We start from the raw sequence: 25393 nt of genomic DNA, 5'->3' as shown, positions 1-25393 counted from the left end.
CAAACCACTCTGGGATTCTCTGGTTCCATTGGGAATCACCATGCCCTCCACACCGAAATGCCACTTCTAACCCAGGGGCAGGAATCATTAATTGGCTAATGAAATTGAAAGCATGATAATAGATTTATTACTTAAATTGCTGATTATGCCAATTGACCTTTTACTTAGGTCTTTAGGCCTTCATAAAATCTTCTTTTCCCTGACAGGAAAAAAAAATAGCAACAACCCTGTGCTATCAAATCTGTTCATTTGACAGCTGTGGCTGAGAAGCAGAAAACAGCAAATGGAGCAGAGTTCAGTGAACTCTTACCCCTGGAGTCTCCAGCATGGCATCAACTCAGGCGGTGTGGGCTGAACCCTCAGCTCTCCACACCTGCAGCAGGAAAAGCAGCCACAGCCTGGCACTTCCATGGAAATTGTTGCAATTAGAGGCTGTTTAGCTGATGGTTTTAATTGCCTGGGTTGCTGACCCACGAGTGTGGCTGAAGGCAGTGTGTCCCTGGAGGGCAAACTCACAGAACATGAGAGGTGCTGTGCCCTGTCACTCACTTGCCCACGGTGAACTTTGATCATCCAGCAGCTACAAGAGGGCACAAAGGACAGGGGTGCTGCTTGGCAAATCCTGCTCCGTGGCAAAATTAACAAGCACAAGCCAAGGAGTGATGTAAGTGTTGTAATGTGGGTAACCACAGCTTGTGGCTCTTCTTACAGTTTCCATTTCAAAGCACCATCAGTGCCTTCATAATCTTCTGACATTAATTGTATCCACCTCTGCCCTACCAAAAGGGATTAGCAGTTGGAATCAAGTAAACCAAGGCTTTGTAACTTATTAGCTGTAAGCTGCTGAGTGTAGCAATACAGCAAAAGAAAGAAAAGCTCCATGTTTTAGTGGATGGTCTTCCCAAAATGCATTAGAAAGGCTTCATTAATTATTTCTGATTGGGTTCATTGAAATAATTGAATCGCCTCTGCAATGCAGGGCAGAATTTGTCAGCAGCCTGGCCGGTGAGGGAAAAGCATATAGATTTCCTTCCTTATTTCTTCTGCAGTGGCATGTGGCTGCTCACAGAGCTTGACAGCCAGCTGAGGAGTCAAGGCACCTGCTCTGAGGCATTTGGGTTCCTGATTAAACAGGAGTAAAGCTCTGAGAGTCAACAACAAATTGAGGGCAGAGGGGGAGAAAAGCAGCATCTGCAAAGAAGGGTGAGAAAGGAAACTTTCTGGAGGGAAATAAAACATTATTGGAAGTAGTGCTGCATAGTTCAGCAGTGGTTTTGTCACAGCAGGAAAGGAGTTGCAGTGAAAAGGTTTCTGAACACTGAAGCAATTTTCTTTGGGCATCGGCTTAGGGGCAGCACCACAAGGCTGAGTGACCTCTGCATTGATACACAAATGTGGCTCAGTGAACACACAGTGATGAAGGCAAAAGGCTCATCTCCCTCTTCCCTGTATGACCACTGGGTCCATTGTTATGTGGCAAAGGGAGCTTTGCCCTCTCAAGAAAAAAAAAAAAAAAAAAAGCCCAGCCTGTCCCTCTGGGTAAAGGATGTTCCCACCTGTGCCCTGCTGTGGCTCTTTAAGAAGGAGCCCCCGTGTCAGGGACACAAGGACCACAAACAAAATCCCACAGAGCATCATTTAGGTTGGACAAAGCCTCTAAGATCAGATCCAGCCTTTTGCCTGAACACCATCATCTCAACCTGACCACAGCACTGAGTGCCACATCCAGTCATTTCTAGAACACCTCCAGGGATGGTGATTTTCCTTCCCTGGGCAGCCCACTCCAATGCTTGACCACCCTTTCCATGAAGAAATTCTTCCTGGTGTCCAGCCTGAACCTCTCCTGGCACAACCTGAGGTCATTTCCTGTTGTCTGGGAGAAGGGACCAGCCCCAGATTGCTACAACCTCCTGTCAGGGAGTTGTAGAGGGTGCTGCTGTGCCTCACTGCCTGGTGGAAGGATTTGCACTTAAATCTGGAAGTAATTCTGTCCCAGAATGGATGGGGGTTACTCACCATAATGTGCCACCAGTGGAAGCTACAGAAGGTGCTTACCACTTAGTTTGTGTTGTCTGTAAAAAATAACTTTTAAATATGTCCCCAAAATAATCTTTCCTACAACCTGAGGAATTCCTACAGCCCTTTGCCAGGAAACAGAGCTTTTCTGCAGCTCACCAAGGGTCTGGCAGCAGCACACGGGGTCCAGGCCCCAGCAGGCAGGCACCAGAAGCCCAGGTGACCACACATGTATGGGAATAAATCACACAGGACTCCATTTTCTTCATGGTAGAAAAAGCCCCTTCTTTATTCACATAACTCCTTTTTTTCCAGTTTTACAGACCTCATGTGGGACTCCAACTGGTCAGTAGTTTTTTGCCAGTTACCTTTATTGGTTAGTAAGAAGTTGTTATTCTGTATTGATTGGTCACTCAGACTCTCAGTGTATACATGCAGAGAAGTTGTTTGTGAAAGATAATTTTCATTTTTCTATCTAATGGTGTGAAAACAGTTTATACAGGTGGAAGTTGTTTTTTACCCAGGAATAGATTGTTATACTTAAAAATTGCTCGCAACAGGATTGCTTTCACACGGGAACTTGCAAAAAGCTAGCTTTGACAAGGCCAGCTACTGATTCCAGGAGAGCAGGCTTGATCTTATGAAGCCTTTCTTTATGATTTTTCTACCTTACTGCAACAGACATGTCCAGAGGGACAGGCAGGTGCAAGGTCCAGGCCGCCCAGGAGGGGCTGGGCAGTGGGCAGGGAATCCAAGCTCCCAGCCAGGCACTGAGCAGAAGCCCTGCCTGAGGATTCTCTCTGCTCTTTCCCCAGCTCAGCTGTTCTCACAGCAGTGTCAGGGGAGGTTACACAGCACCACCTCAAATGCTGGCAGCAAACCCTTGGATGTGCAGGGTGGAATTCCCTGCAGAGGAGGATTGCAGGGAAAGGTGGCTCCAGAGGCTGCTGGCATTCCCAGGGTCCTGAGGAGCTGCACTGAAAGTTCTCAAAATTGCATTTACAGCAGCTAAGTCACTTCAGCAGGTCCCCCAAGACCTCAGCTCTCAGGTATCAGCTCAGAGCAGTGGAAATATGTGTGTGTACCACAGCCCCCTCCTCCCTTACCTTGTGCTTTCCTGCCTTGCACTCTTCAATGTCCATCCTCATTAGTATCTGCTTCTTGTAAACACGCTTAATACACTCAGCTAACCTTTAAACATTATGAAAATAAGTAAAATATGAAAGCCTTGAAAAGAATACATTTATTTGTAATTCTGGATGGTCCTGTTGCATAAGAGAGGTATTTTAGTTTTAAAAATAGGCTCAACCCCACTGAGATCAGCAAAGGTTTTGCATGAGCAAAGGGAACAGAATTTTGACTTGTCATTTCATACAAAGTTCTAAAGTGTCTTCAAATTGGGTTGCACAACAGAGTTTACAATGTCACAGTACTTTTCAGGATCTCTAGGGAAAGGTAATCATGAAATCTTAGAACAGTTTGGAATGGACCTTAAAGATCACATCTTTCCACCCCCTGCCATGGCAGGGACACCTCCCACTGTCCCAGGCTGCTCCCAGCTCCAAGTGTCCAAGCTGGCCTTGGGCACTGCCAGGGATCCAGGGGCAGCCACAGCTGCTCTGGGCACCCTGTGCCAGGGTTGCCCACCCTCACAGGGAAGGGTAAACAATCAATAATTATTAGTAGTAGCAAGCAGCATCACAGAATCCATGATGTAGCCATCATCTATAATTTTAGGGGGACGTGGTGGATTTTCTTTTAATCTGTGCAGCAGTTTCAGCTTTTCTCCCAAGTGCTTTGCTCCCTTCCACCCAGCACAGCAGTGGGAGCACTCCTGGTGAGCAGCACTCCCAAACCACTCACTCTGTGTTTGTCCCCTGCTCTGGCACTGGATAAAGGGAGCGGGGGAAAATAACTGTTCCTCTGCCAGCTCAGATGCCTCTCCAGTGAATTTTGAAGCCTGGCACAGGCACTGCTTCCCTCTTTGCTACCTTTTAGTTGTCATTTTGCAAATGGAGACAGGGAAGCAGTGATCAAATTTAAAGTGTTTTCTGAGCTCAGGCAGCATCAGAGGGCTTGGCTGGTAACTTTAGATCTTCATGAGGATGTTTTTAGAGGATCAGGGAACAGACTTGCGAATTTCCAAGATGGAGATCTCCACAAAAATTGTGGCTAAATTTGCTGACTTTTTAACAGAACAGTCTCTGTTTTAGAATCATCAGATCACAAAATGGTTTGGGTTAGAAGGGACCTTAAGGATGACCCCATTCCATCCCCTGCCATGGCAGGGACACCTTCCACTGTCCCAGGCTGCTCCAAGCCCCAGTGTCCAACCTGGCCTTGGGGACTTCCAGGGAACCAGGGGCAGCCACAGCTGCTCTGGGAAATCTGTGCCGGTGTTTTGCATGGTTTGAATGTGTCTAACTGCTTTATACTGGAAAACATCACAACAATAATGCTATTTTTCAAGCAGCAATTGTTTCCCCAACACAATTCCAGTGTGGATCAGGCTTCTCCATAGGTGCTGCAACATGCAAGAGGCAAACCCAAAGGGAGCAGTGCTCATCAAGGAGCTGTGTCAGTAGGGTGACACCTAAAGAAACCCCATGGCATGGAACAATCCCAGCAATTGGTAGATTGTAGCCCCACATGAATCCTTGTGCTGCTGGGAAAGGAAAATCCATCCTGGCAGCCCCTCTGGAAGAGTGTCAGCTGTGGGGCAGCAGGGCTGAGCCACGAGGCTCCTTCATCCTTGCACAGGGGGTGAGAAACGGGTGCTGCTTGCAGGGGGGAGAGCCAAGGTGCAGAAAACACAGCCCAGGTAAGATCTGAGCCCACAGCATCAGCACCTGATGGGAAGGGCACTGGGATTAAGGGAATCAATAGCACAGATGAGCTGATCCAAGGTTGGAGCAGTCCCTGGGCCCCTGATGAGCTGATGAGTGGGAGGCAGGGCTGAGATGGATCTGGCTGACTTCTCTGATACAAAACTCTCAGTACTTTTTTCCCTCGATTTTGGCATTCTTCCCCCAAAAACAAAACAAAACCAAACAGAGTGTTTTGCTGGAACATGTTGTTGTTTTTTTTTTAAAAAGCACTTGGTGTAAGCCTCATTTGAGGGAGTGATCATAGCACAGGAGAAAATAAACAATATAAATAACATCTGTGTGACACGAGCTCTGCTATCAGAGCTAATGCCAAATGATGCTGGGAACTCCCAAACATTGATTCTCTGAGCTGCAAAGAAGTTGCAATATTTCTCTGAGCCTGCAAATATGCAACATTTAAATAACTATCTGTGCTAATCTAGCATAAATAATCCATGGGATTATTCCTATTATTTCTAGGAGAATGGGAAGGAGTTGATACCAACCTGCACCTCCCAAAGAACAGAGATCAGGGTGAGGATGAGTAAGAGAAAACTGAACTCACACAGAGCTCCAACCTGCAGCAATTTAGAATATTCCTGTCAAATTCCACCTTCACAACAACATGGAGAACTTTCCTGCTGGCTGAGGAGGTTTGGTGCAGACATATTAATGCAGACCTGGTTTGACTCTTATTTTTTTTCCCACCAGCAGTTCAGGAAGGTCAGCTGAGGTGTGCACAGTGTCCTCCTGAATCCTGGTAGATGGGATGATGGGAATACACAGCCACTAGTGTGTGTTTTATTGGATCAACTGGTATTGCTGGAAATATCAGGCAAACTTTCAGGTATGCAAGCCCTTATTCAGGTCTGAAATAGAAGCAGCAATTTTCAGAGCTAAATACAAGCCGAGAACAAGCGCTCAGATGTTAATTAGGTATGTATCAATTAGGCCTTTGTTTAAAGGAAATGTATTTGGGAGCTGTGGAGAAGAAAGGATGGGGAAGAGGGCGGAAAATGAGAGACAGAGAAAGTTAAAGTTAAATGAAGCTGCTTGTCACCTGGGGGGAGGAAGAGGCAGGTAGTTTATAGCCTGGGGAACAAGAGTCAATCGTGGTGAGTGGGAGGAGAGTAATCATGAAAGTCACATCTGCCGAGTGCATGCTCCTCCAGATCAAGTGGCTTTATGAATTTCAATGCTCAGCCTCGTCTTTAGGAGGGGTTTTGGAGGCTGTTGGGAAGAAAAGTACTGAGATGCCAAAGGTGTTTGGGGAGCTGTGCTCTCCCCTTGGCGGCTGAGGTTGGCTGGGTTCTGTTATAGCTTGAAAATATGAGCCCACTGTGGTCTATCCTGATTGCACAGTTACCATGAGGCCACTGATTAATTTTATGGTGTTGTTTGGAATGTGGGTGTGGGATTTAGAGAAACACAGAGAGAGGGAGAGTTGGGGGTGGGCCTCATTTCCCCACTTTGGATGGGGAAGATCTGCTTGGGTAGAGAATGAGGGATGAGAAAATGAGGTATCTCTGACACTTTAAGGAGACCACATTCCAGTTTTCCATGAGTTGCTGCTGGGGAATTTGGTAGGAAGCTGTGTTTTTCCTGCCTCATGCAGGATCCTTTTGAGGATAGGCATGGTGAGCCCTGCAACCAAAGAGCTATTCCCATCTATGTCACTGGGAGGCCCAAATCCTCAAAAATGCTGCCTTTTAGGTTGGCAGCACCATATATCATACATTCTACCAAATAAATATTGAAAATAGAGGCTCTGTTCAGTCAGATCAGTAAGAAACCAAATGTTCAGTCAATATTGTGAGTACTCTTCAGTAAGAGTTCATCTGTTGATTCCACTCAGCCCACACAAACCTGAGGTGCATTCTGTTGAAACAAGAAACCTCCCTGTGAAGCCAAGAGTTATTTTTAAGTGGCTTTGTATTAAAGGTAGCCTGAATTTTCTATGAAATACTAAACTGGTGAGACAAGTTTAGGAAACCTCACTGTGGCATGAAATACTGTTTATCTTCAATGCATTTGTTCCCCAAGTATACAAGCACAGAATTCAAATTAGAAGATTTTGTAAAGAAACATGGAAGGGTTTTATATTATCAAACTGTGCACAGTCTGTGAGCTGTAAAAAGCTGGATACTTCTAGATTACTAAAATGTCCCTCAAGTCATAATTATAAATCAATATGCATGCATACAAAAGATTGGTGTCTCCATAAAGTGCCTGAAATTCAATATTTTTAGTCTACTGTGCCTTCTGAAAGTGCCTGTATATTTTATATTCCCTGTGAGCTGAAAATTGTCTCTGTATTTTATGTATTGTTATTTGTGGAGCTCTATTTGCAAACATAAGTAACAGCTAGTACTGGAGATGATATACAGGCTGTACAACATGCCCAAACAAACAAATCTGGAAGGAAATAAATGCCCCCAACCATAAATCCCAAGGACACGATGAGAATTTTTTTAACCTCGTGCCAGCGCTGTTAGGAGTGTTCCAGAGCTGTGTGGGATGCATTCTTTGAGCTGGCAGGGAGGGAAAAGAGCTCCAGACTCTGGTTAATGTGCACGTTTCCATAGCTGTGGTCCATGTTTGTGCAAAAAGCTTTGTTTGCTTGAGTGGCTGAGAGGTGCAGTCAGGGGGTGTTAATTCCTCCTGCTGCTCTGGGATGTTCAGGGGCATTTTCCTGCTGGTTCTTGAGGAGAGCGTGGAGCACTTTTCCAGCTGCCAGGCAGGATGAGCAGCTGGAGGGTGACCTGTCTGGGCTGTCCCTGATGTCTGACTGAGGCAGATTGGAGCTGGCAGCAGGGAAGGGACTCCCACGTGGTTCCCAGGTTTGGAGCCTCACTAAGAATCCTGAAATGGTTTGGATTGAAAGGGACCTTAAAGATCATCCAGTGCCACCCCTTGCCATGAGCAGGGATACCTTCCACTGTCCCAGGTTGCTGCAAGCCCCATCCAACCTGGCCTTGGACACTTACAGGGATCCAGGGGCAGCCACAGCTTCTCTGAGAAACCAGTTCCAAGTGACTCTCCACCCTCCCAGGGAAGAATTTCTTCCCAATATCCCATCCAACCCTGCTCTCTGTCAGCTTGAAGCCATTCCCTGTGTCCTGTCACTACAATTCCTGATGAAGCATCCTTTCCCAGACTCCTTGGAGCCCCTCTTCAGGTACTGGCAGGCTGCTATGAAGTCTCCAACTGATGCCTCAGGTTTTGGCTTTTCTATTTTTCAGATTCTGTGCTGCTTTAGTGTGTGAGTTTGGGCTTCATAATATGGGACGGTGAGCTCTCTGCACAGAGCAGGGAGACAAAACAATTCCTTCTCCAGCTGGGCACCAAGGACAAATGATCCAAAGCTCAGGCCCAGGAGCACAAACACCGTGGGCTGGAGAGAGAAAAACAAGCAGGATGGGAGTGCATGGGCTAAAGCTGGAATGGGACAATGAACTGCAAGGTGCAAATGGAGCAGAGCTGATCCCAGTGAGAGCCCCCGGGAGCGCTCGTGCATTTTGGGACCATTTTGGTTCCTCTTGGGTGCAGCCCTGGCTGGGCTCTGGTGCTGCCCAAGGTGGATCCATGGAGGAGATCCTTTTCATAAATCCCTGCTTTATTCTTTAGCTCTGCCCAGCCTCTGCTCTAGCTCAGCCTTCTCAAGATATCACAATCTTCTCTTCTCAGACTGTTCAGTCATCAGGCATGCCAGGGAGCCCTTTGGCCCAGCCACAGCCTGCAAACCAATTTTGGGAGCACTGCTGGTGTCCTCTGAAGAGCCTCGAGCACCTGGAAGCACAGCCTGAGAATCTCAGTGGGGGCTCCCCAGCACAGAAATCTCCTTGCTGCTGACACAGTCTGTGTCCTCTGGCCCATGGCATCAACACAGAAATGTGTTTGATTAATGTGGAAGGATTCAGATTAAGTGGAGAAAAGGTTTTCTTCAGTTCTAGGTTGGCTGCTTTGCTGTGACACCAAATAATAAGGTCCTGGAGGTAAACAAAGGAGTAGAGCTTGAACCCTTTGCAAAATATATCCCAATGAATCAACACTTTCTACTGGGAAACCATTGTCTCCATAGAGTTTAGAGATTATTTTTACTTTTCTGACAGCCAGGAGGGTTTGTTAACAAGAGCCAAAGCTCCATGGTTTTTACCCACTCAGGTCCCAGGCTGGTGTTACCCTGGGCCTCCCTCTCTCATGCAATGGACATTCCTCTAATAAAGTGGATTTTTGGTTGTGTTTAAGTTGTGTTTGGTTACGTGCAGCTACAGTGGTAACAAGCAGATGTCAGCAATAGGGATCCTTGTATCAGAATAAGGTAGATTTTTTCAACACAAGTGGTTAATTCAAAATAAGGATATTTTCGAGCACAATTTCAATATGCCACAATGTAAATTGCTTATATTTTTGTCTGTGTAACATTATAAAATTAATTTCAAAGCTCCTGCTTAGGCAAACAAGATAGAAAGGCAGTAGATGGTCAGAATTTGAAACAGCTTTGTGTACAAACAACACATGGCAGACACTGCACTTGTTCTGACAGACTGGCTGAAAATGCCACCAGCAGCACAAAATCTGTCCGAGTTAAGGAGATACCAAATGGTAAACGTGCAAAACAACTTCTCCTTCCTGAGTTCAGGTTTCAAATTCCTCAGTTTTGTTGCACAGAGTGTCACTGGAAGGGATTTGAAGCAAGGGCTTCTTTCAAGAGCACGTGCGTCGGTTCGTACCAAAGATTAACGTGAGACACACTGAATAATTCAGAATTCTTTGAGTGGGAAGAAAGAAGAGTACACTGAAAATATCTTGTTTTTCTGGAAGAAGTTTGCCTTTTTGTAAAAGAAAAAAAAAAAAAAAGTAATAAGGTTGAACTTTTTTATTATGCAATAGAAAATTTCAGACCAAACATTTCATCAGTTTTAGATATGGTCCATGTGCTGGATCTGCTCTGCTGAGGAGTTGCTTTGGTAAAGTGCATTTCCCATGGTCATTATCAGCTCTATCCCTGAGGAAAAAAACACTGTTCAAACTGAATTCCAGAAACCACCACTGCTGTGACACAACCCAGCCCATAAGTAGAACAGAGACATAAAACATTCAAGCAACAACTCTTCAAAGTCAAGAGTTTCAAATCTACATTTTTCAGCTTAAGATATTTGAATTTCAATTTTTTTAAAAAAGGATTTTTTTTCTTGGCACATGGGTGATTGGGTTTTATTTTGAAATGGAATTTTAAGGCAAATACTTCTTATAAAATAATGCATTGAAATGGAGAAATGTCATTTCTGATCCAAAGATAGTTTTGTTAGAAATTTTGAAGCAGCCCCTGTGAAAACCTCCCTTGATTTTATTACAGAATAGGAATGAAAAAATGTTGTTGATCTGAAAGCTCAAGATGATCAGCTGTACATAAAAAAGGTTTAAAAGCATAGTTATTGTATTAACCATTATCATTATTATTAACCAGTTTTTCTGAAATAATAAATATCTTGCATTTCCAGTCCTTGATCTTGCTGTAACATAACATTCCTGTCTGACAGTTTTGCTGATTTCCTTGGGACCCAAAACATGGATTCTTCTTCCACAGTCCCATCAAACTCATTGTCTTGGAAATTAGGGCAGTCTGTTAATGCCATTTATGTCCATTATTTTGCTGTGATATCACATGTTGCATTACAAAGGTTGCAATTTTATTTCATTGCATGAGGGAAAAAGAAAAAAAAAAAAAAAAAGAAAAATAACTTATAAGTTAAACTGAGAGAACTGGTTTCAACTTTTCCCCGTTGCATGAGGGCATCCAAACATGTAAAAAAGCAACTTCTTGGAGAAGTACATCCTACACGAGTGTCACATTCCTGATTTTCTTTGGGTTGATCAGATAATCAGTACGTCTTTGAGGTCGCACCTAGGCGAGAGCAAAACCAGTTAGAGAACTTAAAGAAATCCCAGAAAAGCAATCCCACAACGGGTCTCAGGAGGTTACCTGCCAACCCCTCACCCCAGAGCATGACAGCAAAACGAAATCTATCACCAGGAGCCCACTCAAAATCCAAACACGAGGGAAAGCACGAGAAGCAGAACGAAACAAAAGCTTCGCATGCAACACGCTGCTGGAAGTTCTGGGAATTCATGACCTGATCTTACACTGCCTCAGAACTTCTTGTGGCCTCTGCAGTTTGTGTGCTCTTAAGCAAAAGGTGATGTTGGGTGTTCCTGCTCTGGTTCTCTTAAAGGAAGCTGTTTAGCTGTAAAAAAAATCTGAATATTTGCCTTCCAAATCCATTAGAAATCACAGCACACCAGCATTTCACGTGGCTGGAAGATCACTCTCAGCATCTCGGTGTTTAGCCAAGCCAGGCTTTTTTAAAACTTCCCAGGACTGCCAGGATTCCACTAGCACTGACTGCAGCCTGCTCTCACACTGCCCCCCGTGGGAGCAGAGCAGGGCAAATGCTCAGCAGCCTTGGAAAGCCTTTCCTCATCTGAAACCAGTGCAGGTGCATCTCCAGTCCTAATTTCTTCTGTGCTTTTACAAAATATCACTGGAGAGGAAAAGACAAGGAAAAATTCGCTCTCAAATGCATCTGAGCAACAAAAACTGTGGGTTTTTAAATGCAGTAGCAACATCTCCTCCTGCAATTCCTCACCTGGTCTCAAGCCCTTGGAAATTAATGGAAATTTCACTGTTTTTCTCAGCTAAATGCTTCATCAAGGCAAACTTGGTTCTCTAACTATTGACCAATTTTCCTGAGGTTTGTTTCTGGAGCATTAATCATGTACAGTCTGATTGCTCTGGTATTCCTCCAGTATTTAACATCTTCAATAATGCATTTGGTACATATACATTATTGAATAACACATGGAGGCAAATGTTAGATAACAAATGTGGACAACATGGCTCTGGTATTTAATGAGCCCCAGCACCACTGTGGGATAAATTTAACCATCTTAGAAGCATTTCACAAGACAGCTGCCTTCTGTTTTAAACACAACTCTCTTTCCCCACCCTCCCATCCCTTCTGGTTGCTAGAACATGCTGCTGTTTTCTAAATTTACCCTTCTTTACTGTTTATTTTTGCAGAGAGGAGAGGTACTTTGGGAAGTAACAGCATTGCCTGGCTCTGCTCAAGGACCTTTTCCAAGATCCCTCTGCTGCACTTAATTTCTTGCCCAAAGAACTCAGTGGTGTTAAGCAGAGGAGCTCTCTACTACCTCTCCCACCAAAATAACAAATTTTCAAATAGAATGGGAAAAAAAAATCTCAAAAAAATGCCACAGGCAAGTTTTATGTTTGTGGAAAGGAAATATTCCTACATATTGTGGTCTGTGAGAATAAAGGATCCTGAACCAGTAGCATACTGAGTAACCAGAAATTTTCAGAGGGGGCCCAAGAACACCCTGTCTCTAAAACTCCCTGAAACAGGTCATGTATTGTATCCCATGTTCAGCAAAATACTGAGGTGAGAATATTTCCCAGGACTTGCTGCAGAAAAATACTCTATTGCACCAGATTTGCTAAAGGAAAAAAGACATTAATCAGAAAGTTCACCCAGCAGTGCTGTGGGAAGAGGCAGTTTTGGGGTGATTTGGAGGCAATGCTACAGGAGATTTAGGGGGGGGGGTTGTGCCCCTGTGCCCCCACAGGTGAGAGCCCACCTGCAGAGCTGCCCCAGCCCTGTCCCAGCACAGGGAGGAGCTGGAGCTGCTGCAGAGAGCCCAGAGGAGGCTCCAGGATGAGCAGAGGGCTGGAGCAGCTCTGCTGGGAGGAAAGGCTGGCACAGCTGGCATTGTTCACCTGCACAGGAGAAGCTTTGGGCTGAGCTCAGGGTGGCCTTGCAGGGCCTGGAGGAGCCCCAGGAAAGCTGGAGAGAGACAATTTCCAGGGGATGCAGGGACAGGACACAGGGAATGGCTCCCAGTGCCAGAGGGCAGGGCTGGATGGGAGATTGGGAATTGGGAATTGTTCCCTGGCAGGGTGGGCAGGGGCTGGGATGGAATTCCCAGAGCAGCTGTGGCTGCCCCTGGATCCCTGGCAGTGCCCAAGGCCAGGTTGGACACTGGGGCTTGGAGCAGCCTGGGACAGTGGGAGGTGTCCCTGCCATGGCAGGGGGTGGAATTGGATGATTTTTTAGATCCCTTCCAATCCAAACCACTCTGAGATTCTCTGATTTAGGTTTGTATATGATCCTGAACAGGGAGCCAGAGGACGAGCAGCAGCTGGATCCAGGCAGCCCCGTGAGAGCACTGGGGAAAGGATAACCCCACCAGACCTCTTTTTCTTTAAAAATCCCATCTTCAGGAATGAGCCATCCAGCCCCTGTCTGTCATACACTTCTCTTCACCACCAAAGCAGGAGCTGAGCAGAATTTGCTCCCAGGATGGGGCTGATGTCCATGAGGGTTCACCCTTGCCCTGCTGCATCTCTCAGAGTTATTTGCTTTAGAGTTACTTCTGCTTCATCCTTACTGTGCTCTGGTATCAATTAATGAATAATTTCATTAATTTCAATCAGCTCATGCTGTGTGCTGGCCCATTTTCTGGGAAGCTTTCTCTGAAGCAGCAGAGCCTTCCTGAGGTTGTCCTTCACTGAAATGGAGGCTGCTGGCTGCTGGTCACTGACCTAAAACTCATTTGCTGAATGCAATGGAAGATCTCATACAACACATTAAAAATAATAATGCAGAGGAGCAGGACCACAACAACCACTTCATATTTATACCCTGAGCTGCTGGAGCCCCTGCTTGGTTTTGATTTCAAAGTTGTTTCCTCTTTAGATTAATTCAGTGCTTTACTAGTCCTGCCAGCCCTAGTCTGAGGAAAAATGGCTTCATAACTCATTACACCCTACAGACTGAAGGGGGAAAAAATCCCATCTCCAGTGTCTTGCTGCACAGCACAACATCATAGCAGCAAGTTCCTGAGGTGGGAGTTCAGGAAGGATGTGCTAACATCAGCATTTCTTTTACATAGCTCTAAATCTCTTTGTGCTGTCAGCTTGGCATCCAGTTAACCATGGATATCTGACATGCTACAAAGCCTGCCTGTTGATTTATCATCTGCCTTGGGTGCCTCGTCACAGGGATTACTATAAAAGGATTGTAATACTGGGAAAAGCTTCACATAGTTTGTTGGTTTGGTTGGGGAAACAGATGCAGCACAGATCTTTTCATCTCTTCCAGCTCTTCAGCCAGACAAAAAGGGAGCTAGCAACACATGGATGACTCAGAAGTTAAACTGAGTGTGTATCAGCTGGTTTCAGGCTTGAATCCTTCCACGGTGTTTTGAATACTGATCTTCAGTCAATGAAAGAAGGATTTTTGCTCTTACAAGCATGTTTCAGTCAGTTCTGCACCCCGTGTGACACCAGTGATGTGAACGATGAGTCCTGTGAAACAGGACTCTGATCTCAACACTGAGCTGAAGGATGGCAGCTCCTCAGACACTGATGCTGTGGAAGTGTGAGATAAACTGAAGGCTTGCTTTTAGCCAGCCAAAAAATATTCAAGTCCTACTGCATTAGAACAAACTGCTGGCATTAATGTGGTAGGAGTGCTCCCAAATGTGTCTGCATGCATCACACAGTGGATTACAGAACAAAAAATCAGGGGGCAAAGCCATAGCTTTCTGGTTCTTAAGGTTATTTCTCACCCTGCCCTTAGTTTTCAATTTTGATTCTAAATTCACTTCTTTTACAGGAAAACACTCACCCCCATAAATTGTGGATACCCACAAAATAATTCAGATATACCATTACTTCAAGTAACAAACCAGTTCCATCCTGTCAGCTTTTTGGACACTCAGCACATTTTCCTGCCCATCAATACAGCCTGGAAATTCCCCCTTGTTTCTTCATGGGTTAATCTCACCCATATGCCTTAACTCCTCCCTTCTCCAACAGACATTTGGGAAAAAAAACCTGTAAACTGCACCTGCCATTTCTTTATCTGTACCATCAATATTTATTGCTCTCTTAATCAAGATATGCTAACCAATGGGTATCATAACATGACATATCTGCAGCCCATTTCATCAGCAGGGATAAAGTTGTTTGCTTTCATCGATTTATTTTTCTATTTATTGACCTTTTAATTCAATTTTGATAGCTTAATTTTTCTTTCCAACAACCCTCAGAGTCGGAGCAGTTCTATATGGGGCAATAAATGGAGCTGCAATTCATCATTCATTTCCTTCTCAGTCTAAAACCACAAGCACAGCTAAATAATATTTCCAGTTTATAGAGTGTCATTTGGAGTAGTTAAGAAGAAAAATAGATCCTTCCCCATTAAGGGAGCCATGACTCACTCTGGACTGGGGAGGAGGAGTGAGGCTGTGGAAGCTTCCTGGAGCTGTGCTGAAGTCACAGCAGGGGTGAGTGCAGCCCACTGGAAATGAGCACTCACACCCTCATGGAATGGGCTCCTGATTTATCACAGAGACCCTCGTGGCATATTAAATGAGCTAATTATCAAGCTCCTCCAGGAGATGGTCCAATCCTGCAAGTTGCTCAGTCCTCAGAGCTCCTTCTGTGGGAACTTGGAAAACAGAGTTCCTTGGAGGTGCCGCTGCCCCAAAATCTGCAAAATCCCAGGCAGGGGATCCCCCTCACTGCTCTTGGGTTTTGGAAGGAGCACTGTGGGTCAGGGAATGAGGAACTGTTCCCTGAGGGGGATTTTGGCCCCTAAACCCCATTTTTTTTTGGCAGCTCAGCCCCAATACCGGGAGCAAGGATCACACTCACCCATCCCTGACAGGAAGTACATTTGCAATTAAACAGAAGCCTGCACCTCTGCTCTCAGTTTGACCTTTTCTCAGTTAATATCATCACAGTGAAGACCTTCCAGCACCTCTGACCTTCCAGCACATCTGACTGATGCCTCCTCTTCCAGTGGCTGGTCATTTTTCCCTCAGCTCAATAATGTGCTTCGTTACTCGTCATTTTTTAAACATCTCACACACCTTTGATTTTCCTCCCTTGTTCTTTGCCAAACCTGTTGTTCGGGTTGTGAATTGATCAGTGCAATTACTGGGCAGCATTTATCTTCTGTGGACATTTTGCATTAGTTTCTGATTCAAAGAGTTTGAATGGCCAAAAGCTGAGCTCAGTGGTTTTCTGTTGTCACGTTTTATGACACACACCAGGCACTTCAGGTTTGTACCCATTTGGGTCTATGGGTAACAAATCCTGAGGAAGCAAAATCTGTGATATGAAGTCTCCTTCAATCTCCCAAAATGTTTAAAATTGTAAATTTTTTACATTTGGAACAAAAGGGATCAAATTTGAAGCCCTTACCCTCAGAGAAACGGGAATATATAAGGTTTTACATCTTCAGTCTGCAATTTTTCCATCAGTAGATGGACTTCCTGCTCCTCAGGGAGGCCTTGGATTTTCCTTCCTTCTTCTTGACCTCTAAAGAAGCACTGCAAGGACTTTTGCTCATTTTTCCTGATTACCCAGGGAGAGAGAAGTAATTTATTGGAGTCCACCCTTCCTGACCTCCTTCACTATGGAAAAAATTCTCAGGATAACTTTTCTTCCTCCTGTTGTTTTTTTGGTAGTTTTTTAACCCCCTACATCTCCCTAAAAGGCCCTAGAAAATAAAGATGAAAAGTCTTTGGGAATGTTTCCAGGCAGGAAAAGCCTGAGAATCACAACTTCTGTGCTTGGAAGATGGCAGGAAGGCAGGTGGTTTCTGAACAAATTGTTTGATTCAGGACTGGCCAGCAAACAGCTAAATGAGTTAACATCTGATTTCACCTGCTTGACAAGAAATATAATGAAAGAGCACTACAATGGTTATTAGGCAATATATTGGCATCAGTGCTGATTGAACTTTATTGGAAAATATCCAGGAGCATCTTTTGAGAGAAAACCTGTACTATGCACCTAACAGGGAAGGTTATGAATGTAAAAGGAAAACACTTTTTGTGTGGGAGATGTTTCACTCTGTTTACATTTGTGGTGATAAAATTAAATCACGGACTGCAAATCCACAATTTAGGGTAAACCTTCAGCAGACTTTTATCAGCTCCTGCATACACAAGACAGGGCCATCACAATATCCTGAGAAGCCCTGTTCAAACTGACAAATATATGTGTTCTGGTCTTCACCAAACCATTTTTAGATTGTTAAATATTCCTCTAACACATGGAAAATACTTATAAATAATTTTCACCTCTCAATTCTCTCTTGGTGTTTTTCAAGAATGTGTGTGCAGCTATTGATGCAGGTAGAAGCCACTGTGACAGAGTTTTTATATTGTCCAGGGACAACTGGTTTAAAAATCATAAATATTTCAATTTTATGCTGTGTTCCTGTGATGGATTCGAAGTTTCCATTGATCTCCTAGGCCACCTAACCCAGGATTTCATGTGGAGGCTGCACCTTTCCTGTCTCAGACTGAATCAGGGCAGTGAACCCAGTCTCCTGATGGTCCCCACTCACAGCATGATTGTTCTCACAGTGGATGGAGCTGCCTGACAACACCCAAATTCGATGCCTTAATGCCACCACAGTGCCCAACCAGTGCCCACAAACTATCAAAGAGCACCCAGCCACTGGGAAACGCCAAATGGATCCCAGAACCACCAAATCCCAGAGACCTTCAGATCATCCAGTCCCATCATCAGCCCACCACCACCATCACCACCCCTAAACCTTGTCCCCAGGTGCCACATCCAGACGCCTCTTGGAGTCACTATCCTGCCCTGAAATGTGTGCAGGGTGCTCAGCACAGCCCTTCCTGGTGTCAGAGCAGACACCACGTGCCACATGCATGGAAGCACAGCTTATGTTCACCGCCCTGATTCAGTCTGAGACAGGAAAGGTGCAGCCTCCACATGAAATCCTGGGTTAGGTGGCCTAGGAGATCAATGGAAACTTTGAATCCATCACAGGAACACAGCATAAAATTGAAATATTTATGATTTTTAAACCAGTTGTCCCTGGACAATATAAAAACTCTGTCACAGTGGCTTCTACCTGCATCAATAGCTGCACACACATTCTTGAAAAACACCAAGAGAGAATTGAGAGGTGAAAATTATTTATAACTATTTTCCATGTGTTAGAGGAATATTTAGCAATCTAAAAATGGTTTGGTGAAGACAAACTATTTGTCAGTTTGAACAGGGCTTCTCAGGATATTGTGATGGCCCCATCTTGTGTATTCAGGAGCTGATAAAAGCCCCATAATTCTGTTCACAAGCATTCCAAACTCTGTCTGAAAGTGTTGCTTGGGGTTATAGATCCACATTGATGCCTCCACAGGTTTTTGTCTTTTTTTTTTTTTTCTGCAGACTTTTCAGCTTTGCTTTAACAGTATTTTGTTTGACAAGTAATTCATGTCAACCATCATAACTACCAGGCACAAATGCATCAGTGTCATTGCTGTTATTTTGTACTGGTATTATGTGATCATTGTTTTAATTGTTGATTGAGTGCTTCCTAAATTTCATTGTGTGCCAAAAGAAGTTGACACACACACTCTGCTGTGATTTATGTGCAATGTCATCCCCAAGGCAGATTTCTGCATTGTACATGTTGAAGCAGCTCTTCAGAAATAAATGAGTTATCACTGTGTTGAGGAGTGAACTCAGTACCACATCACCTCCACTTTCTCAAGAGAATATTGGCAAAAACCATCCTGGAGGTGCTAAATGGATTTTATAAAAATAAAAAAAATATTTTAAAATTTATAATTTTTTTTAATAAAAAATTATAAAATTTATAAAAATTAAGATTCACATTGCTCTTGTGCTGGAAGCTAAGAGAGAGCAGCACCAGCCTTCAGAACGAGACCACTGAGAATGGAACCAGTGAGGACCAAACACTGAGCTCTTCTTTTTACATTTTATCCACAAGGAAAAGGGGTAAAGCTCTGGGGGCACTGGGTGCTGGGTATTTGCTTCCCTCTTACTGCTGAGATAACAAAGGTTTCAAGATCAATGTAAAGTTCCTGATTGAAGCAACTTCTAGAATATTGGAAAACATAGTCAAGAAATAATTGAGAGAAATGCACATTTATTTACTCTCTCTACACTGGATTTTGTTTGCAAAGGAACCTCAAACCTCACCTTCACAGAGCCTCCATCTAAGACCCACATCTCCTTCAAGTCTGAAGGAAAATACAGTCAAGAATGCTGAAGGGACATTCCACTTCCTCAATTACAGCTGTAATTGACTTCTAATTGTCTACCTCCCCAAAATCTATGTTTGGCTCTAGCACAATACACACTCTGTGAAAAAGGAAAAAAAAAAAAAAAAAAAGGTCGAGATATTCAAGATATCAGCATTACCTTTGGTACAGAACTGATGTGCAAATTGTCATCAGGGCCAGCAAACCTGGAAATCATTGGGGGAAGAGAGGCAATTCCTGCAACGAGAATATAAAAATGAGTTACTCAGTGTCCACCATGGCAGGAACCACAATGGCTAATATTAATGATATTCATTATTAATTAATAATACTAATTATTAATATTGTGAGCAAAACTAAGGCTACTTTTTTGGGCTAACACGGCCAGATTTTTGTACTGAGGGAGTTTGGAGGGGTGGCTTCTGTGAGGTGACACCAGGAGCTGCCCCCAGTGTCAGCCAGAGGCAGCTCCAGGTGGGTCCTGCCTGAGCTGTGACATTGGTGGCAGCTCTGCCATGACATATTTAAGGAGAGGTAAAAAAAAAAACCAGCACAGCAGGACCTGGGAAAGGGGAGGGAGAAAGAGTGAGGGAAACAGTCCTGGAGACACCCAGGTCAGTGGAGAAGGGAGGTGACCAGCCAAGGTCAACCCAGAACACAAACAAATATGAAAAAAGCCAGTCTAGAACTCTGTGGAATCAATTTGTCCAGATTCATTTATTTTTACTTTTTATAACTGCTGCATTTTATAATACCACATACTCTCAAAATCTTTCCCCTGTAGTTATTTCTTCACCACTTATTTGTCAGAGAGGAAAGGATGTGTTCCTGGATTATAGGCTCTGCACAATAATTTTATGCCATTAAGTGTTTGATTAAATGTTTTGAGAATAATGTGGTTATAAATGCAAGTGGCGGGTAACGATTTGCTGGAGATTTACATTTGCCTTTGAAGAGTCTTTGTGCTTAAGGACAAGAATTTATAATGCTAACTTAGTCATTTATCAGTAAAATAATAGTTCACTAACTGCCTTTATTCTTTCCTTCTTCTCTTTGGTTTTCTGGTGGGTTTTTGGGGGTTGTTTTGGGGGCTTTTTTTTGTGTGTGTGTGTTGGCAGTGGTGGATTTCCTTTTGTTTTCACAGGCCAAGTGCTAAATATTGCCTAAATTGCTGCTTGTATGAAAATCCAGTCCTCCCACATCTGGCCCCAGAAGACAATTGGAAGAACAAAGGCATTTAATAAAACAAACCCAGGACTAAATCTAAATTAAATTGCAAAGAACTTGGGTGTTTCCACAATATTTTTGGAGGATCTTCCTCTAAAAAATTAAAAATTTTCCAGACAGGTCCAGGAAAAACACAAGTCCTTCACCAAATATTGTGAAACCTCGTAATTTTAATTGCTTGACCTGCTGTCCAAAAGGCCCATGTTGAGAAGCAAATTGACAACCTGTGACTCACCAGTTTACACTCACCTGGGCTTTGCTCTGTGTTCCACAATTCCTCTGGAATGTATCCAAGATTTTCATTGCCACTCCTTTGCCTGTTTTCCAAATCACCTTCTTTTTTCTTCTCAGCTGAAACTTTTCTAGAAAACAAAAAGGTGCCATTAGAAGTTCTTCATGGTGGGAGAACTCCTGGGTAGCAGACTAGAGAGAAAAGAGTAAATGTCTCACGTCCCAAAAAATAGGTGTAAAACGTATTCCAAGCAATCAGCATGGAAGTATTGCCCCTGGAATTCTGTTTGGAAAGTTTCCATCAGCTGCAATGTCAAAAACCATGAAAATAAGGCAACCTTCAAAAAGTGTGGACCCTGTGCCAGATCATAGGTTTTGCAGAAAATTAATTTCGATCTCTGATTCTGAATTGCAGGATATTTAGGTGCCCAGTAATGGAATACCAGCCAGGTCATCATTTTGGTGCCCACCTGCATGTCCTCTCACATCCCCACAGTCAGGGATTCATCTGTACACTCTGGAGTTAATCTTTCACTCTGAAACTTTACACGTGAGAGAAATTCCTTGGTTAAAGTTACACATCTCCGAATTTGCAGAATGGTGCCCTCACAGCTGCACAGGGAGAGAATGGTGCTTTTTCACCCAAAATTCTGATGCTAGAAGAGATGCTACTATTGATCTGTTGCTACCATAGAATCATCATCTCCAGGACACTCCCAGGTCCATCTCTGCCTAGGTTTGAGGTGTGGCAAACACAAATCCACTATGGAAAACCAGGAATTTTTAGTGGGAAGGGATGTTAGTGATGCTGCATGTCCTTGTACAAACGTTGTAGTGAGGGTCGGGCTCTGCTCCCAGGGAACAGGGACAGGAGGAGAGGGAACGGCCTCAGGCTGGGCCAGGGCAGGCTCAGCTTGGCCAGCAGCAGGAATTTCCCCATGGAAAGGCTGCTCAGGCCTTGGCAGGGGCTGCCCAGGGAGCTTTGCAGTGCCCATCCCTGCAGGTGTCCCCTGGAGGTGGCACTCAGAGCTCTGGGCTGGGGACAAGGTGGGCATGGGTCCCAGGTTGGACTTGATGGCCTTGCAGGTCTTTTCCAACCTCAGTGATTCCATGATTCTGTAATTCTACTTCTTTTATATTTAGTAGGAATCACTTTGCAGGCCCCCAGAGCTTCAGAGGGGTGTTACTCATGCACACAGAAATCTGGTGAGTCAGCTCTCAGCTATGGGGCTTTTTTGGGAGATGGACAGGTTGGACACCAACCCTGCCATGGTTGCTAGAAGACAAAAGCATTGTTTAGGGCTGTAACACCCCCACATGTTACATGACACTGTGCTCTTTTATCTGAGCCTTAGATCTCAGCAAACTCAGTGGAGTAGCCAAATAAAAAGCAGCTACTAAAAAAAAAAATTAAAAAAAAAAAAAAATAAAAAAAGAAAAGGTGTGTGGGAGGTACAGGAAGATAGCCTGCCAAGTTAAAAATAAAGGTGGGAAATAAAACCAGTCTATGTTTGGTCTCACTACTTCTTTGCTACCACAGCAATGCAGCTTCCAAAATCTGGACAAGGGGAAGTTCCCCCCAAGGAAAATATCACTGAGCCTACAAAATCTGTGATTGTTAATAATCCTTGTGATTTCAGGGTCATTGTTTCTCAAACCTTGAAATCAACACTGAATCTTCAAGTCCAAACTGAGCCTCAGAGCCTGAACTCATCCCAGTTTTTTACTTATTTTTTTTTTAACTTAAAACATCCCAGTTTTTTTAACTTAGCCTGAACTCATCCCAGTTTTTTTAACTTTAAAGTATAAGCAAGGTTTGTGAACACAGTGAGACAACTCATCTTTAATGGAGAAATAGTAACTTTTCAGTACTGAGAGCTAAAAATACACTTCTGCCATGAAAGTAGAATCGTTTCTGCCTAGATCAGATGCAAAAAACACAGAGGGAAAGGAAAGTTATGCCCTATGCTGGACCTGTTCAGGTTGTCTGAAAGAGGCACTGCAGATCCACAAGAGCAAGGAAGGGTCTGGGAAGGACACGGACCCGACTGTTCCAGACCCCACTGCTGGGCAGGTCCTTCCCTGCATGTTCAACTGCTTTTGCCTTGGTAGGGTTGATCCCTGTGGAAGTTTTTGGGATCCTGAACCAAGTCAGAATCCAAGCAATCCCTGCTGATTTAGTCCTGCCCTGTTTATTTAGCTGCACTTGGCAAAATGATGAATTTAGCCCCACAAAGTAAGAAATCACATGGAAGTTTACACGTACGGCATAGCATAATAAGCATCATTTCCTTGGGAGAAAACAGAGGGTATCTAATTTCCTTATTTTGTTCCCTATCAATAAAGTGCTCTACAAATGGAAATCTGTCAACAGACCTGCACAAACTTTCCCCACAAGAGGCTGCTAATGAAACTGGGAATTACTGATGTGCCAGGCAGCGGGGTGGAACATTCTGCAAACTCATTAAGGGACGGGGACTTAAAACCCCACAAGCGTGGGCAGAGAATGAATTCACAATGCTGCCTAAATATAAATAATAATATTAATAACCCCACTGCCATGGCTGTCACAGGTGCTGATAAAAAGCATCTTAATGCTGAGAGCCACCAGTTATTGATTTCTCAAGTTTTCCATCTCAGTGCAATAATGGAACATTAGCTTTGTACTGAAACACGTCCGAAAATCACCGAATGAGGTGCTGATACCCATCCACGGGGCAGCTTTATTAATTTTTATAGATTTTTTATTATTATATATTATATATGATTTATATATATATATATATATATATATATATATAATAGCTTGGGTTGAAAGAAAACTTAAAGATCATCTCACTCCAAACCCCGGCTGTGGGCATGGATACCTTCCACTATCCCAGGCTGTTCCAATGAACCCTCCCAAGGATGGAGAGTCACATCATCCCGGGACAAGCTCTCCGAGTGCCTCACCACCCTCCCAGGCAAGAATTGCTTCTCAATATCTAATCCAAACCTGCCCTCTGAAGCCTTTTTTACCCGTTTATCCGGCGGAATTCGCCCGCCGCGCTCCGGGGCTCGCCCGCTGCCGGTCTGGCAGTGACATCCTGTGGCGGCCGCGGCAATCGCCCGCCGGGCTCTGGTCGCCAGCCATCCTCCCCTTCCTCCCCCGGGACACCGGCTCCGAGGGATTGGCTCTGTCCTTCAGCTTTTACAGAGCCCGCTGAGTTTGCCCCCTCTGCGCTGCATCAGCCGGCGAGGCGGCGCTTTGGGGTTTCCATGGGGTTTTCACCGCTGTGGGATCGGAGTTCACAGCCTGCTGCGAGCCCTGGCGCTCGCCTCTCATCCCTAAGGTCAGCCCCCTTCCCTGGATGCTGTCCCCCATCCCTCTGCTGTCCCCACACACCGGGAGTTCTGGGATGATGGATGCCAGGACAAGGACACTGGCACGTCCCTCTTGCCGCCCTGCAGCAAGGAGTCCAGCGAACACAAAAAGTTTTCCATGGTCTGACTTACCTTATTTCTGTTTGGTAAGTAGATTCTAAAAATGAAAAAAAAAAAAAAAAGGTGTTTTAAATGCAGGAAATTAAAATTTAAAACTTCTGTTAAGTTCTCTAAGAGCATGTCCTGAGTCCCAGCTACCACAAGAGCATCTCTCCACCCTGTCTGCAAAATTGGGCAGCCTTGCAGAGCATCTTACATGGAAACTGGAATTAGGCACATAGCACTGAAAACATCCTTCAATAAAGAACCTTTAAATGTCTTTAAAAGTCAAAACTCCCCAAAAGCATGACCCCCAGGAGTTAATGTGAAGGACTGACACTAACTGGAATAAATTTATGAGAGAAACATGATGGTGAAATTAAGGAGGATCCTAAACAGGTCATCGTTAAGAGCAGGATCTGCCTGCTCAGTCTTCTGCTTACAGGTCTTTGTGCAGCATCAGAGCTGGCACCAGTAGATTTATGTCTAATCAGAAACCACATTTTAATGTTTAGACCAGCTGTGAGGGTCCACTCACCTCTCCTCTTCAGGCAGCAGCGCACAGCAACCACAATAATAACGACCAGGAGAACAATGCCAAGAAATGAAAGCACAATTGCAAGTACAATAACCCACGTGCTCCTGTTGTCTTCACTGTAATAATTTTCTGTTAAATTAAATGGAGAAACATTGGACTGTCAAAGCCTCAAAACATCCTTTTCAGCGTGTTTACCTTTTCTGTGAGATGCTATTAAGTGTTTGGTGAATATTTAACAAGGAGTCTGTGTTTTCCAAATGACAGACTCTGTGTTTATGGATGGCGCCCAAGAATTTAAAATATTCCTGAATTCAAATCCTTTATTGCAGTTGTAGCTTCTCCCACTGCTACTTCTCTTCTGAAAGGCACAGTGTTGCAACCTTCAAACTTAACTTTATTTTGTAATTATGCTGGGCATCCCAGAGTCCTTTGGAGACATTTGGGGAAAGGTGTTAAGATTTAGTTTAGGTGTCCATACTGCAGATATTGAGTGTCTTGCCTGGCTGCTCTTGTCCGTGGAGAGAAAATAGGTATTTTGGGTTACAATTAATTTGGCCAAATGTGTATGTGTCCCTTTTAATAAGGTGAATTGCTTTGAAAAAAATGTCCATTTCTCCCCACAAACCACAGCAACAGTTGTAGGTGATTAGTAGAATTGGTGATCTCTAGCCTGGAAAAATTATTTTCTAATCAATTCCATCTTGGAATTTCTCTCAATGATTTCAACAAGTGGTTGATTTTGGGATGTGCTTGGTGGGACTCTTGTTCCCCACTTAAAGAGCATCAAAGAGCAAAACGGCTACTGACCCATCTCCTCTACAGCATGCTCACATGTAACTGATTCCTTCATCTTTGCTGTAATCTACAGGGTTAAATGAGGGAATTTAAGGATAATTCAATGTCTTGCTGAAAT

The 25393-nt window shown here is 44.1% G+C and overlaps 1 protein-coding gene across 3 annotated transcripts in view; it reads right to left on the bottom strand.

Moving 5' to 3' along the window:
- Nucleotides 1–9763: 9763 nt before the first annotated feature.
- IGSF5 (immunoglobulin superfamily member 5) overlaps nucleotides 9764–25393 on the bottom strand; it is a 28355-nt gene continuing 12725 nt past the window's right edge. For 2 of the 3 annotated variants that reach the window (XM_053970329.1, XM_053970330.1), the window contains 5 exons: nucleotides 24481–24609; nucleotides 23976–24000; nucleotides 20499–20611; nucleotides 19183–19259; nucleotides 9764–10791 (listed from right to left, as the gene is read on the bottom strand). In XM_053970329.1, coding sequence (XP_053826304.1) covers nucleotides 10723–10791; nucleotides 19183–19259; nucleotides 20499–20611; nucleotides 23976–24000; nucleotides 24481–24609 — 413 coding nt within the window. In that variant the 3' untranslated portion in view covers nucleotides 9764–10722. The remainder of the gene's footprint in view (nucleotides 10792–19182; nucleotides 19260–20498; nucleotides 20612–23975; nucleotides 24001–24480; nucleotides 24610–25393) is intronic. The other variant, XM_053970331.1, reaches the window with a different exon arrangement.

Source organism: Vidua macroura, chromosome 2 (assembly GCF_024509145.1).
Source record: "Vidua macroura isolate BioBank_ID:100142 chromosome 2, ASM2450914v1, whole genome shotgun sequence".
Lineage (NCBI taxonomy): Eukaryota > Metazoa > Chordata > Aves > Passeriformes > Viduidae > Vidua > Vidua macroura.
Note: the sequence above shows the minus strand (reverse complement) of the source record. Positions and strands in the feature narration are given on the sequence as shown.